This window comes from Littorina saxatilis, linkage group LG10, assembly GCF_037325665.1.
Source record: "Littorina saxatilis isolate snail1 linkage group LG10, US_GU_Lsax_2.0, whole genome shotgun sequence".
In the NCBI taxonomy this organism is placed as follows: domain Eukaryota; kingdom Metazoa; phylum Mollusca; class Gastropoda; order Littorinimorpha; family Littorinidae; genus Littorina; species Littorina saxatilis.
The window spans coordinates 32,578,884-32,593,844 of NC_090254.1; the positions used below are offsets into that span (position 1 = coordinate 32,578,884).

Genomic DNA, 14,961 nt, shown 5'->3' on the forward strand with positions numbered 1-14,961 from the left:
AGTGTTGCGTGCCATTGCGCAAGAGTGACTTTACAACGAAAGGTGTAATGTTTTCGAGCCATTTGAGTTCAACAAATATCGCCATGGTTGTGCATGAACTTCAGCTTGTTCACGACCATTCCAAAAAGTTTCCTGTCTGCAGGTGACATGGTCCGACTTCTGCTTTCTATCCAAAATGTGTTACAAATGAAATTATCCCTCCGAAAATGTCAATGATACGAACGCTTTCCTGACTAAAGCTGCCCTCAACCTAGCTGTAATGGCTGTCTTTATGTCACCCACGATCTGGGAGGGGGAAGGGGGGAGAGGGGGAAAAGGAAGGGGGGGGGGGCGTTTTTGTATAATCGCACATTAAGATAATCCACAAGGTCAAAGTCTGGAGGGTTTAGATAAGGTAAGTTTGATAACCGCTGTCACGTTTCAATATTACAATAAGGTGATTATGAACGGTTAGTTACTTCTAACTAACTAACCACACCACGATCCACTCTCGCAGTCATACAAATAGATAGAATCAACAAAAGTATAAGTTTCAGACGCCTGTTTATGTAATATCACGCCACCTCCCTCGAGACTTCACTCCAAAAGATGTTCTTTTTACGTTCTAAACGTAAAACAAGTGGTCACTGTACTGACAAAAATGCCAGTTAAAGTACAGAAAATAATAATAATAACACGCTGATCCCGTGTATAGTTAATAAAAGTTACTGATCTGCCTTAAAGTGCTAATTCATGCAGGTGTCACACACCCCACGTCGTCACCACTCGAGTATAATCACTAATACAACAGATGACTTGGTGGTAAGGGTGCAAAAGACATGGTGCAACTTAGCTTTTTGCCACTGAGTGGGCGGCCCGTAATTAGTCTGTAGTCTCCACAACTGCTCCGTTGAATGTAGTGCCGGTTAGCGTGGCAACGAAGCAGGGAACAGTGGAGACATCAGGCGCCTCACTCAGTCGCTGAAGGAGCTCCCCGTAGTCTACCAGAAAGATGTAGAAGACGCGTAGATGGGCAGGACGGCGACAGCGACAGCAAATCACCAATGCAGCAGGTTAGCCGGTTACAACAATGCCGCGGACGACCTGGTTATACAGCATCCCGGCGTAGCACGTAGTGGAATACGTAGGCAGCAACAGAAGAAGACTGCAACAAAAAGCCTCGGTGCACTAAACATGTCATGCTACCCCTCACACCCCACCTTTAAACATGTCACCCTGACATATCTCATCGAGCACGTGGGCCTGCACAAACGGACTTTTACAACAACAAATCAGCTATTTTCCTTCCTTCTCTCCATATCTGCAAAAACCATATACAGATTAGTATTTTAGCGTCACAAAGAGCCAATTATGCGCTACCTGGAAAGAACAACAGAGAGTATTTCATTCCACAAACACAGACTCGTCAAAAGCGTTAAATAATGATTTATTACCTCAACAGCCTTATGTAGGTAGCTCTCTTTTAAGCGAAACCGCTTCCTTTCGAATGACTTCTGTTCGTCAACAGAAATACCGTCATCCTCCTCTCTCGCTGAATCCTTATGCGGTGAAAACGCACAGCGGAGAAACCTTGACGCCCCGACTGTCAGCCAGCATGTAAAACAGTGAGAAGGTGGTCTGTCCTTGTAGTTCCTATCAAGCCCCACTAGCAAGTAGCATGGCACGTTGATATACAGTTAAGTATCTATACGTGTTGAAAACCATCAAACTTGTAGGATAATTCTGACACCGACTCTTCTCTCTCGCTGCCGAGTTTCGAGTGTGTAGTTAATATGTCTCAAACAGACAACCTGGACAAAATCACGTGACTCACCTTGTCACATTCCAAGTTCAGCTATCGCCAGTTTTTGCCCCAACAGCAGAAATCACCCACGTGAAATCCGTGCGACACGAAATTCCCGTGTTCGCTTTGCTCGGTCAGCTAAAACCCAGCCGTTGACAGAAAGCACAAGCGCTTTCTATCGCAATTGACCAAGAGAAGGCACCCCACAGAGTGACACTTTCTCGATCCATGTCACTAAATCGTGACAACCGCCCAATGTCAAACCTCGCACTGTTGAGTAGCTCTTCGAATTCGGATTTTGTTATTTATTGATAGTGCACATAAAGTTAGTCTGACCACTTGACCTTATAGACTTTCAACGTTGTGGACTGGTAATACATAAGCTGAAGTTGATGTATACAACATATAAAGTGATTCGGTCAACAGATGTAGAACGTATTAGCATTTTTGTGGGCGACATTTTTTGGGGGTCACCCTGTATGTCTTGCTTTATAGGCAACGTTCAATCACCTTGAAATAAAACTCTTTCCTCAACACACTCTTTCACATTAGTTACGACCTTTCTTTCACTTTAATACGTACACTGATAGATTGTGTTGTTTCGTTAGATGTATTAGGCCTAACAATAACAAAAAAATAGGTGTGGTTACGGTAACCCGACCTACCCTATTTTTAGGAGCCGACCCTATAACTTTGTATTACATTTGTCAAAAAAAAATGAAAACAAGAAAACGAGTGCAGAAAACGCAATGAAAGCGAAAGCGCTCGAGTCGTCATGCAGACGACAGACGATGCAAGGGAAATAACTCCATCTACTAAAAAGGCCCAACAGACGCTTGCCATGACAAAAATTGCCGCATCTTCTTCTGTTTCGAGTGCTACACGCTTGGTTGCTCTGCTTATATAGAAAAAAAAAGTTAAAAAAAAACAACCAAGTGATTGCCCACCTTTCTACCCTATTTTTTTTGGCTATGTTACCTTAACCACGCCTTCTTTTTTTGTTTGGCGTTACCTCGATAACGACAAAGAACGGAATCGACCGTTATCACACAAATACAATGGAAAGAATAAAAGAGAAAAAGAACTGCTTTTGTTCGACATGCATCGGAAAGAAGTGAAAAACCTTGAGAGCAAATGCCTATACTTTTGAAGTGTCAGCTAATTGCTTCCTAGCTATTTGCTATGCACTGGCCAATTCAAACGACATCTCTACGGCAGTTCATGTGTGTGAGCGCGCGTTGTTATACATCTCAAGTTCATCTTCTCCGTGTTCACACTGACTGTTTGTTCCATCAGTTCTCTCTGCCTCTGTATGTTTTTTCGATTTTCCTAAGGGCAGTCTTTTACATCTAGGAATCCAACACAGAACGTCCGTGAGAATAGCCTTCCTAAAGCGTTTCCCGGCCAAACAGTAAACCAAAAAATCGACACACTTATTAGCGTACAGGAGATAGAAAACCACACTGAAAGCCAAGGCGTTTGTTTGGACCTCTGCAGTTTCCTTACGAGGGTCGTGAGTTTGCGAGGTGACGACGAGATGCAGGGAGAATGGGTAGGAGAGGAGGATGAAGGCAAGCGACTCGGCCAGAAGCATCCTGGTGACCTGCTGTGCGACCTTCTCATAATCTCCGCCATGAACAGTCATTGTGGACTCTGATCGACTCAGTCTGCTTGTGCTGGAACCGCGGTTGTCCTCCCCTATCGTTATTTGCCTCCCTTTTCGGTTCTTCCGGACGTGACGTATGATTATAGTGTTGCTGATCACCATGACGACGAAGCAAAGCGTGACGAACACTGTGTCGATCCACGGCCAGTAGTTGACGTAGAAATTGTAATAGCCGGTGACGTTGTAGTTTACATCACACAGTCGGTCTAGTCGACCTTCAGCGACCATCACTGATGTGAAGAAGAAGTGAAATTCTTTAACCACTACGACGCCGACGCAGACGCTGATGACAATTTTGGCTCTCTTCACCAAGTCTACTGACGTCATAGGTCTCAGGATGACGTAAGCACGGTCCGCTGTCATAGCTGATATCAGCGTTAAACCCAGGTCAGCTTGCCCCCATCCGTAAAAGTTGAAGAGTTTGCACAAGACATCCCCACCTCTGTTCCTCAAGGCTTCGGTTGGAAAGTTCAGAGGTATCCAATGTGTGCACACTAAGACCAAGAGGCTAATAAGGTCGTTGAATGCCACTACTGTCATAAAAACTGAGGTCGACAAGGAGCGGAAATTGCGTGTGCGCATGCCCATGATGATGAGTACATTGCAAACACCTCCGATGAGGAAGAGCAGCCATGGCATGAGCCAGTTTAGAGTAGCAACGGCTTCTTCCTCCTTACTAGTGTTTCTTGACGTCAGTGTGACATACTTGTAAGATGGCGGTGAAGTCGACATTTCGGCACTTGCTCTTTGTTAAATCTCACAGCAAAAATCTAAAAAAAAAAGAAAGAAAAACAAGTCGCGTAAGGCGAAAATACAATATTTAGTCAAGTAGCTGTCGAACTCACAGAATGAAACTGAACGCAACGCAACGCAGCAAGACCGTATACTCGTAGCATCGTCACTCCACCGCCCGTGGCAAAGGCAGTGCCCGTGGAATTGACAAGAAGAGCGGGGTATTCGTTGCGCTGAGAAGGATAGCACGCTTTTCTGTACCTCTCTTCGTTTTAACTTTCTGAGCGTGTTTTTAATCCAAACATATCATATCTATATATTTTTGGAATCAGGAACCGACAAGGAATAAGATGAAAGTATTTTTAAATTGATTTCGAAAAAAACTTTTGATAATAATTTTTATATATTTAATTTTCAGAGCTTGTTTGTAATCCGAATATAACATATTTATATGTTTTTGGAATCAGCAAATGATGGAGAATAAGATAAACGTAAATTTGGATCGTTTTATAAATTTTTATGTTTTTTTACAATTTTCAGATTTTTAATGACCAAAGTCATCAATTAATTTTTAAGCCACCAAGCTGAAATGCAATACCGAAGTCCGGGCTTCGTCGAAGATTACTTGACCAAAATTTCAACCAATTTGGTTGAAAAATGAGGGCGTGACAGTGTCGCCTCAACTTTCACGAAAAGCCGGATATGACGTCATCAAAGACATTTATCAAAAAAATGAAAAAAATGTATGGGGATTTCATACCCAGGAACTCTCATGTCAAATTTCATAAAGATCGGTCCAGTAGTTTAGTCTGAATCGCTCTACACACACACACACGCACACACGCACGCACACACGCACGCACACACGCACATAAACCACGACCCTCGTTTCGATTCCCCCTCGATGTTAAAATATTTAGTCAAAACTTGACTAAATATAAAAAAGAAGCAAAATTAGGTGAGTGAATAAGATTGATTAGACGGTGCGAGTTTCTTCCTTCCTTTCTTTCTGTCTTTTTACATTTAGTCAAGTTTTGACTAAATGTTTTAACATAGAGGGGGAATCGAGACGAGGGTCGTGGTGTATGTGTGTGTGTGTGTGTGTGTGTGTGTGTGTGTGTGTGTGTGTGTGTGTGTTTGTGTGTGTGTGTGTGTGTGTGTGTGTGTGTGTGTGTGTGCGTGTGTGTGTGTAGAGCGATTCAGACTAAACTACTGGACCGACCTTTATGAAATTTGACATGAGAGTTCCTGGGAATGATATCCCCGGACGTTTCTTTTCATTTTTTTCGATAAATACCTTTGATGACGTCATATCCGGCTTTTTGTAAAAGTTGAGGCGGCACTGTCACACCCTCATTTTTCAATCAAATTGATTGAAATTTTGGCAAAGCAATCTTCGACAAAGGCCGGACTTTGGTACTGCATTTCAGCTTGGTGGCTTAAAAAATAAATAATGAATTTGGTCATTAAAAATCGGAAACTTGTCAATAACAAATTTTTTTTAAACGATCCAAACACAATTTCATCTTATTGTTCGTCATTTTTTAATTCCAAAAACATATACATATGTTATATTTGGATTACAAACAGGCTCTGAAAATTAAAAATATAAAAATTATGATTAAAATTCCAAAGTCGATTTAGAAACAATTTCATCTTATTCTTTGTCGGTCCCTGATTCCAAAAACATATAGATATGATATGTTTGGATTAAAAACATACTCAGTACGCTAAAAAGAATAGAGATACAGAAAAGCGTGTTATCCTGCTCAGCGCGACCATTACCGCACTATTCTGGCTTGTCGATTTCACTGCCTTTGCCACGAGCGGTGGACTGACGAAACTACGAGTATGCGGTCTTGGTGAAAAATTGCAGGGCGTTCGACAGCTTGACTAAATGTTGTTATTTCGCCTTACGCGACTTGTTTTTCTTTCTTTCTCTCTTCCTTTCTGTTTTTCTTTCTTTACAAATACAATTGGATAATTGTGTCTTGGAAATCGCGCACTGTAAGTACTCGATATTTATGCAACCCTTTGATTAATTCGATCTTTCCTACACCACTCCAAAAGCTTTTGAATAAACAACAAGTCGCGTAAGGCGAAAATACAACATTTAGTCAAGTAGCTGTCGAACTCACAGAATGAAACTGAACGCAATGCCATTTTTCAGCAAGACCGTATACTCGTAGCATCGTCAGTCGACCGCTCATGGCAAAGGCAGTGAAATTGACAAGAAGAGCGGGGTGTTGCACCACACTTTGAAGTAATCCCACACTTTGAAGTAAATTACTTCAAAGTGTGGGGATGTGCCCCACACTTTGAAGTAAACCCATTTTTTACTTCAAAGTGTGGGGATGTGCCCCACACTTTGAAGTAAACCCATTTTTTACTTCAAAGTGTGGGGGGATCTTCCCACACTTTGAAGTAACTTACTTCAAAGCGTGGGACTTTTGCATCGCCTGTTTGAGCCTGATGATTTTGTCAAAAAAAATAGCAAAGTCTTTTGGATGAGTGAACAGAAAAAGTGAGCGAGCCAAGAAACATAACGATGTTTGTTATCAGGCTTTAAGCAATGTCCCATTGTTGAGTGTGACGAAAACTCGTGATGACGATTTTAAAACATGTTGGGTCACGCATGGTCCAATCTTACATGGTCCAATCTTACATGGTCCAACCTTACATGGTCCGACCTTACATGGTCCAATCTTACATGGTCCAATCTTACATGGTCCAATCTTACATGGTCCAACCTTACATGGTCCAATCTTACATGGTCCAATCTTACATGGTCCAACCTTACATGGTCCAACCTTACATGGTCCAATCTTACATGGTCCAACCTTGCATGGTCCAACCTTACATGGTCCAACCTTACATGGTCCAATCTTACATGGTCCAATATAACATGGTCCAACCTTACATGGCCCAATATTACATGGTCCAACCTTACATGGTCCAACCTTACATGGTCCAATATTACATGGTCCAACCTTACATGGTCCAACCTTACATGGTCCAATCTTACATGGTCCAACCTTACATGGTCCAACCTTACATGGTCCAATCTTACATGGTCCAACCCTACATGGTCCAATCTTACATGGTCCAATCTTACATGGTCCAATATTACATGGTCCAACCTTACATGGTCCAACCTTACATGGTCCAACCTTACATGATCCAATCTTACATGGTCCAATCTTACATGGTCCAATAATATATATATGGACCATGTAAGATTGGACCATGTAAGGTTGGACCATGTAAGGTTGGACCATGTAAGGTTGGACCATGTAAGGTTGGACCATGTAAGGTTGGACCATGCGTGACCCAACATGTTTTAAAATCGTCACCACGAGTTTTCGTCACACTCAACAATGGGACATTGCTTAAAGCCTGATAACAAACATCACTATGTTTCTTGGCTCGCTCACTTTTTCTGTTCACTCATCCAAAAGACTGCCATTTTTTTTGACAAAATCATCAGGCTCAAACAGGCGATGCAAAAGTCCCACGCTTTGAAGTAAGTTACTTCAAAGTGTGGGAAGATCCCCCCACAATTTGAAGTAAAAACTGAGTTTACTTCAAAGTGTGGGAAGATCCCCCCACACTTTGAAGTAAAAAATGGGTTTACTTCAAAGTGTGGGGCACATCCCCACACTTTGAAGTAATTTACTTCAAAGTGTGGGATTACTTCAAAGTGTGGTGCAACAGCGGGGTAGTAGTTGCGCTAAGAAGGATAGCACGCTTTTCTGTACCTCTCTTTGTTTTAACTTTCTGAGCGTGTTTTTAATCCAAACATATCATATCTATATGTTTTTGGAATCAGGAACCGACAAGGAATAAGATGAAAGTGTTTTTAAATTGATTTCGACAATTTAATTTTGATAATAATTTTTATATATTTAATTTTCAGAGCTTGTTTTTAATCCAAATATAACATATTTATATGTCACACGCTTTCCTTCTTTGCCACTACTAAAGCAAACGTGTGCAAGATTGTATGTTACACGCTTTGGAGCATGTGCAAGAACGGATTCAAACTCGAAATCGTCCCCCCAAAAACCCCAAAATGCACACACGACTTTTATTTCTCCTGCTGTTATCGTTTCTTCTCTTTACAAATTCTTCAACGCTCAGAATACTGAAAACGGCATCCCAGACGACAGTACTGTTTCCATACGCGAATTTAGCTGCCCTTGGAAAGTGGCTCGCTCAGGAGGCCTGTTAGTCTGACACTATAAGGACAGAGTTCTGAACATAGATGACAAAGATCCCGGAAAGAACAAACATTTCGCGGATGCAGACACAGAAAGACGTCATGAAGATTGCGATGCTTCAAAAGATACAGACTGTGACGATGACTGTGACGTCATTCACATATACCGAGACGTCATTTATAGTTGTTCGGTCACTTTCGTCAAAAAGTAGATCTCTCCACAATGGCTGCTCCTGTGTTTAGGTTTATCAAGCGTGAGTACGCAAAACGTGTTTGTTCTCTCCTCTGTTGAAGCTGTGAGACATAATCGCCATTACGAGCTAGTCGTGTGACAGAGAGGTTTCTTGCACACTCGACTGCTGCTGTTTCACTCCGGCTAAAGCCGTCGTGAAACATCTACAGTCTCGTGTGCAAGAAAACTCTCTGTCACACGACTAGCTCGTAATAGCGGGTAATGTTTTTGGAATCAGAAAATGATGGAGAATAAGATGAACGTAAATTTGGATCGTTTTATAAATTTTTTTTTTTTTTTTTACAATTTTCCGATTTGTAATGACCAAAGTCATTAATTAATTTTTAAGCCACCAAGCTGAAATGCAATACCAAAGTCCGGGCTTCATCGAAGATTACTTGACCAAAATTTCAACCAATTTGGTTGAAAAATGAGGGCGTGACAGTGCCGCCTCAACTTTCACGAAAAGCCGGATATGACGTCATCAAAGATATTTATAAAAAAAAATGAAAAAAAATGTTCGGGGATATCAATCCCAGGAACTCTCATGTAAAATTTCATAAAGATCGGTCCAGTAGTTTGGTCTGAATCGCTCTACACACACACACAGACAGACAGACAGACAGACAGACACACACACATACACCACGACCCTCGTCTCGATTTCCCCCCTCTACGTTAAAATATTTAGTCAAAACTTGACTAAATATAAAAAGGAATATACAATACAAAAAATGAGAGTAAAGAAAAGAAAAGTTGAATAATGCTTAAAGGAAAAGTCCAAGGTTTAGGGTCACTTTTAGTATGTTGACCCTCTTAATTCATCAACCACAAATGCGTGTGTAAAAATGAACACAGAAATCCAAAAAGTATACTTTGACTCGTTTTTGGTTGTTCTGAATCGTTCCATCGCGCGCGCAGTCTTGGCTCATGACCTTGTGCACATACGTGTGCTACGTCACGAGCCTTGAACAACAAACATGGCCGGCTCAAGCAGTGAGGAAGACAAATGGAATACGGACCGGTTTTCAGCCAGCCTGAGGTTTTAGCGTGCCCGTTTGAGCCTCTTCGTCGTCAAAATGCTGGCGAGGCCACAAGGAACTGCTTGAAACAGAGCCAGCATAAGCGGCAATACGAAATGGTATGTGATTCTCTTTGTTGTGATGTTGACACACTAGTCCGTAGTCGCTACCTCTTGCATGCTAGATCGAAGTCAGGTGTGTTTTTCACAGATCAGTTGATGTGCTTCCACAGATCTGTAAGCATGTAAAGATTATGGATTTATGCTATTATTTCAGGCATCTGGTGTTGTTTATTTTCCTATCTTTAATCAAGGATTTCGTCCTTGAACTGCCCAGTTTAGAATAAATGCTTCCACAGTGATGTTCACACGCGACTATCCGTATTTTCTCTTGGAATTCTGAGTAATTCTTCAGTCACACAACGAAACATGTAGACAGCAAGTTAACATTGCGCAAAGCCTGTTTCTTGCGGACAAAACTGCAATTATCCTGGTATTTTTATTTGCGACAGTAAGACACTACATGACATCGACACCACTAAACAGTGAAACTTTTTTGAAATGGCGGTGGGCTGTTTTCATGTGCTAATACTAATAGTGATCCTGACATTTTTCTTGTGAAACGGTCAAAGGGAAGTAATAAATGAATTTAGTTTTTTAAACGAGCACACGTGATTTCTGATCTCAAACTAGATCTGAAATCATAAGATTTTCTGAGCAGTGGCGAAACGCTGATGGCGTGATATCGCAAGCCGTTTTGGAAGCAAATAAGCACTGTCAGACATATTATGCTGAAACACGATTACAGCAGTTCAAACTTTTTGATCATTGATTTTTAGGAGTACGCAATATCGGACAGTCACACTACAAAAAGACAATGCGTTAGTGCATAGATTGGTATTCTCAAACGTCACGAACAGACAGTACGTTGCTACTATATATTTTACTGTATTAACAAAACCTCACAGTTGTGGTGTGTGCCGAAAAGCAACCATATGAGATTCAGTCAGTGGGACCCTGAATCTACCTGGGGTTAAATCGGGTTATTGACTCTCATTGCATGAATTTTTAAACTGAATATATGTACTACTGTTCGTGTTGTTTTTGTGATCCACTGCAATTTCTGTGTATACCTTAGAATCTCAAGGTAATTTTTGAACGGGGCATACAGATGATACATTTTGCCATGATCACAGAGTGATACGTGTATTTTGCTTATCAGGTGTCAGTGCAGAAACTCCAAGAGGGAACGAAATTCAAATATCTGGAAAACCTGGATGAGGAGATAGACAGCCTAACAGCACATCCTCCTATGTTTGCTCGAACATCTACTACCTTCAAACTGCATACTATGCGTACACACAGGAATATCATGACGACTCAACATTGATTAAAATGGGTAAGTAACACAACACAAACAGATGATTTCCATTATGATAGATTTATTTATCTGAAAGTGAAAGTGAAATTGACAACAGAGTGTACAATTTGTTTTCAAATACGAAAATATCACATTGGGTTAAAAAACAAAAACCCCATCATATAATCATTAAAAGTAAAACTATTCTTTATTTCTAAACACATACATATCAGCATAGTTTATTCATGTAAACATCCTCATTTCGGTTCCCAGTCTATCTGAAATCAAGGTAAGATATGCCAGAAAAAATAGCGATCACACAGTGCTTCAGCATGAATTTGAAAACCTGCTCTACGTCACATAGACACAGCGTGTCTTGTGATTCTATGCACCCTCTCCAAACAAACACGTACACGTTTTCTCTGGTACGAATGTCTTAAAAGCTCAAACTAAGCTGCTGTTTTATTCTGTCTTGCTTTGCAGGAAATACAGGCACGTCGCTTACCCATAACAGGCAGCTGGTGCGCCAGCGAGTGGGGTTTCTCGGCAGAAGCATCAGAGTACCATTACCAACCTGTGCAGTCAAAACAATCAGAAATACTTTCACAAACGGATGAAGAGTGGGGTTCAAACTCCCTGAGCTACAGAAGGCTAAAATATACTTTTACAAATCGTGTGACTGTGTTGAACTAGTATATTTGGTTGAACAGATTCCTGCATGGTTTGAAGATGATACTGGGTTGTCACGTGGTCCGGTACATGACGGTTCACATGCTGCAACATTTTGTTCCAGACTTTTTCCACTGTTGGTGTACTCCAGCATCAGGTAGTCAGTCCATGAGCCGGTCAGCCTAATAGCCTGTGTCCAGTATTGTCCGTTTGCCTGTTGCCTGAAACATGGTTTTTTTGAAGTAACTAACGATCTCTGCACACATTTTAACATGTGAATAAGAACAGAAAAAGTTTGTCAAAAGTATACATAGTTTAATTTGCATTTACTTCAAGGCCAGACTTTCTTCTCGTTCATTATTTCTTCATAAAGATTCTGGAAATTAACAAAATGTTTCCCCCTATCAAGGCCTCCTTACTTTTTTTTTTTAAATGCAGGTCGGTTTGTTGTCATCTGTGCCTTACTACCTCTTGCCACCTGTGCGGTCATTGCTACCAGGTATCTCAACAATCAAACCGTCTATACAGGCTTAAAGGCACGTCATTTTTCAAAACAGGATTGCTCACTACACAGATCTGCGAAGACTTTTACATAGAAAAAAAAATCTCTTGACTTGAACATATACCAGGAATAAACATCCTGACTGGTTTTGGGAGCTGGATTTTTTTAGGGAATGTTTTACACGTGTGGCGTTTAAGAAATTAATTCATACAATTCTACATTCGCAAAGAGAGTACCCATACAGAGTGTTCAGTTCTGGTATTTTTCAAAACGGAAGGATGGCCATATCCCATGTAAAAGCCTGGTAAGATTTGAGATTTTGAACCCAATCGTTTACACGGGAAGGGCTGTCCATTTAAGAGGACGCATCCATGCCTGGATGAGAAATACACTGATAACACAGAAAAGGCACGAGTTTGACCTGCATATTCACAACATTGGTTCAGAGGCCCGGTAAAGGGAACACATGTTAGTTATTTTAAGAGAACATCACGAAGACCTAATTGTTAAATTAAAGCCTTTCTGCACGAATGTACATCTTCTATGAATTATATTCTAAAACGCCACATGTGTAATTCATTCCACACACAAAATCCAGCTCCAAGAAGCAGTGAGGCTGTTGATTATTGGTATGTGTTCAAGTCGACAGATGATTTTTGACTCACATGCGAAGCAAAAGTGAGTCTATGTACTCACCCGAGTCGTCCGTCCGTCCGTCCGGAAAACTTTAACGTTGGATATTTCTTGGACACTATTCAGTCTATCAGTACCAAATTTGGCATGGCCCAAAAAACATACATAGCATCTTGACCTTGCTTCAAGGTCAAGGTCGCAGGGGCCATAAATGTTGTCTAAAAAACAGCTATTTTTCACATTTTTCACATTTTCTCTGAAGTTTTTGAGATTGAAGTAAGCCCCTTCTTTTGATACCAGTTTGGTTTACCTTGCTTCAAGGTCAAGGTCACAGGAGCTCTTCAAAGTTGGATTGTATACATATTTTGAAGTGACCTTGACCCTGAACTATGGAAGATAACTGTTTCAAACTTAACAATTATGTGGGGCACATGTTATGCTTTCATCATGAGACACATTTGGTCACATATGATCAAGATCAAGGTCACTTTGACCCTTATGAAATGTGACCAAAATAAGGTAGTGAACCACTAAAAGTGACCATATCTCATGGTAGAAAGAGCCAATAAGCACCATTGTACTTCCTATGTCTTGAATTAACAGCTTTGTGTTGCATGACCTTGGATGACCTTGACCTTGGGTCAAGGTCACATGTATTTTGGTAGGAAAAATGTGTAAAGCAGTTCTTAGTGTATGATGTCATTGCTATGTAAAGGTCAAGGTCAAGCATGTGAGTCGTATGGGCTTTGCCCTTCTTGTTCCTGTGTAAACTGAGCCTTGGCAGATCTGATATAGTGAGCAAAGACCTGCATTTTTTTTAAACGTGTTCAGAGGCCTTGAAATGGTTAAACATTTTGTTTATTTCAAGTAGTCTTTATGAAGAAAAAAATTAACAATAAGGAAGGCAAATGGGTTGAAATGCAAATTAGATTCCTTTTGACGAGCTTTTTATGTTCTTCTTCACGTGTTACATTATGCGTACGTAGATCGCAAGATATTTTCGAAAAAAATTCATAGATAAGCCAATCTGCAAACGGACAAAATTCACAATATTTATGAAGCCAATAAATTTGACTCAAGAACAAAGCTTATGTTTGAGGTGATGTGCATGGGTATGAATGTTGAATGAGTCCGTCAAAGATACCCTCCATGTCGCCTTAAAAATAATAATAATAATAATAAATGAGCATTTATATAGCGCAACATGCTCTTTGCGCTTGAAACATTTAAAATTAAAACACAGTTATACAAGCATTACATCTACATTCATAGTCAACAACGCTTAATTAAAAGCATACACCATCAAACATACATTACAAAAGATTCTTCCACTAAGTAATAAAAACATGAATAAAATAGGTAGTAAAAAACAAGGAAATACCAGCTGAATACCCTTAATCAACAGAACATGTTATCAACAATGCTGAAAACAGTCCTAGATGTTTATATACATTATCACTAAAACAACAAATACACTACATGTAGCCTACCATTAAAATTATACCACCTTAAAGTACCTTGCTCTTTCAAATGTACTGCTTAAACTTCTTGAACATGCAACTCTTGCTGCCTACCATAAAGACCATCAGGTCAACAACACACTCGTGAATGTTTTGTTTTGGTCTATAATTAAACATTTCAGAAAATACCCTTTTTGACTCACATGCGAAGCAAAAGTGAGTCTATGTACTCACCCGAGTCGTCCGTCCGTCCGGCCGTCCGGCCGTCCGGAAAACTTTAACGTTGGATATTTCTTGGACACTATTCAGTCTATCAGTACCAAATTTGGCAAGATGGTGTATGATGACAAGGCCCCAAAAAACATACATAGCATCTTGACCTTGCTTCAAGGTCAAGGTCGCAGGGGCCATAAATGTTGTCTAAAAAACAGCTATTTTTCACATTTTTCCCATTTTCTCTGAAGTTTTTGAGATTGAATACCTCACCTATATATGATATATAGGGCAAAGTAAGCCCCATCTTTTGATACCAGTTTGGTTTACCTTGCTTCAAGGTCAAGGTCACAGGAGCTCTACAAAGTTACATATTTTGAAGTGACCTTGACCCTGAACTATGGAAGATAACTGTTTCAAACTTAACAATTATGTGGGGCACATGTTATGCTTTCATCATGAGACACATTT

The 14,961-nt window shown here is 40.5% G+C and overlaps 1 protein-coding gene across 2 annotated transcripts in view; it reads right to left on the minus strand.

Annotated features, from left to right (window-relative positions):
- Positions 1–487: 487 nt before the first annotated feature.
- LOC138978611 (growth hormone secretagogue receptor type 1-like) overlaps positions 488–14,961 on the minus strand; it is an 18,641-nt gene continuing 4,167 nt past the window's right edge. The window contains exons 1-2 of one of the 2 annotated variants that reach the window (XM_070351373.1): positions 1,434–4,222; positions 488–1,144 (exon numbers count right to left, since the gene is read on the minus strand). In XM_070351373.1, the coding sequence (XP_070207474.1) occupies positions 3,003–4,181 (1,179 nt within the window). In that variant the 5' untranslated portion in view covers positions 4,182–4,222 and the 3' untranslated portion in view covers positions 488–1,144; positions 1,434–3,002. Of the gene's footprint in view, positions 1,145–1,433; positions 4,223–14,961 lie in introns of those variants that run through there. The other variant, XR_011459746.1, reaches the window with a different exon arrangement.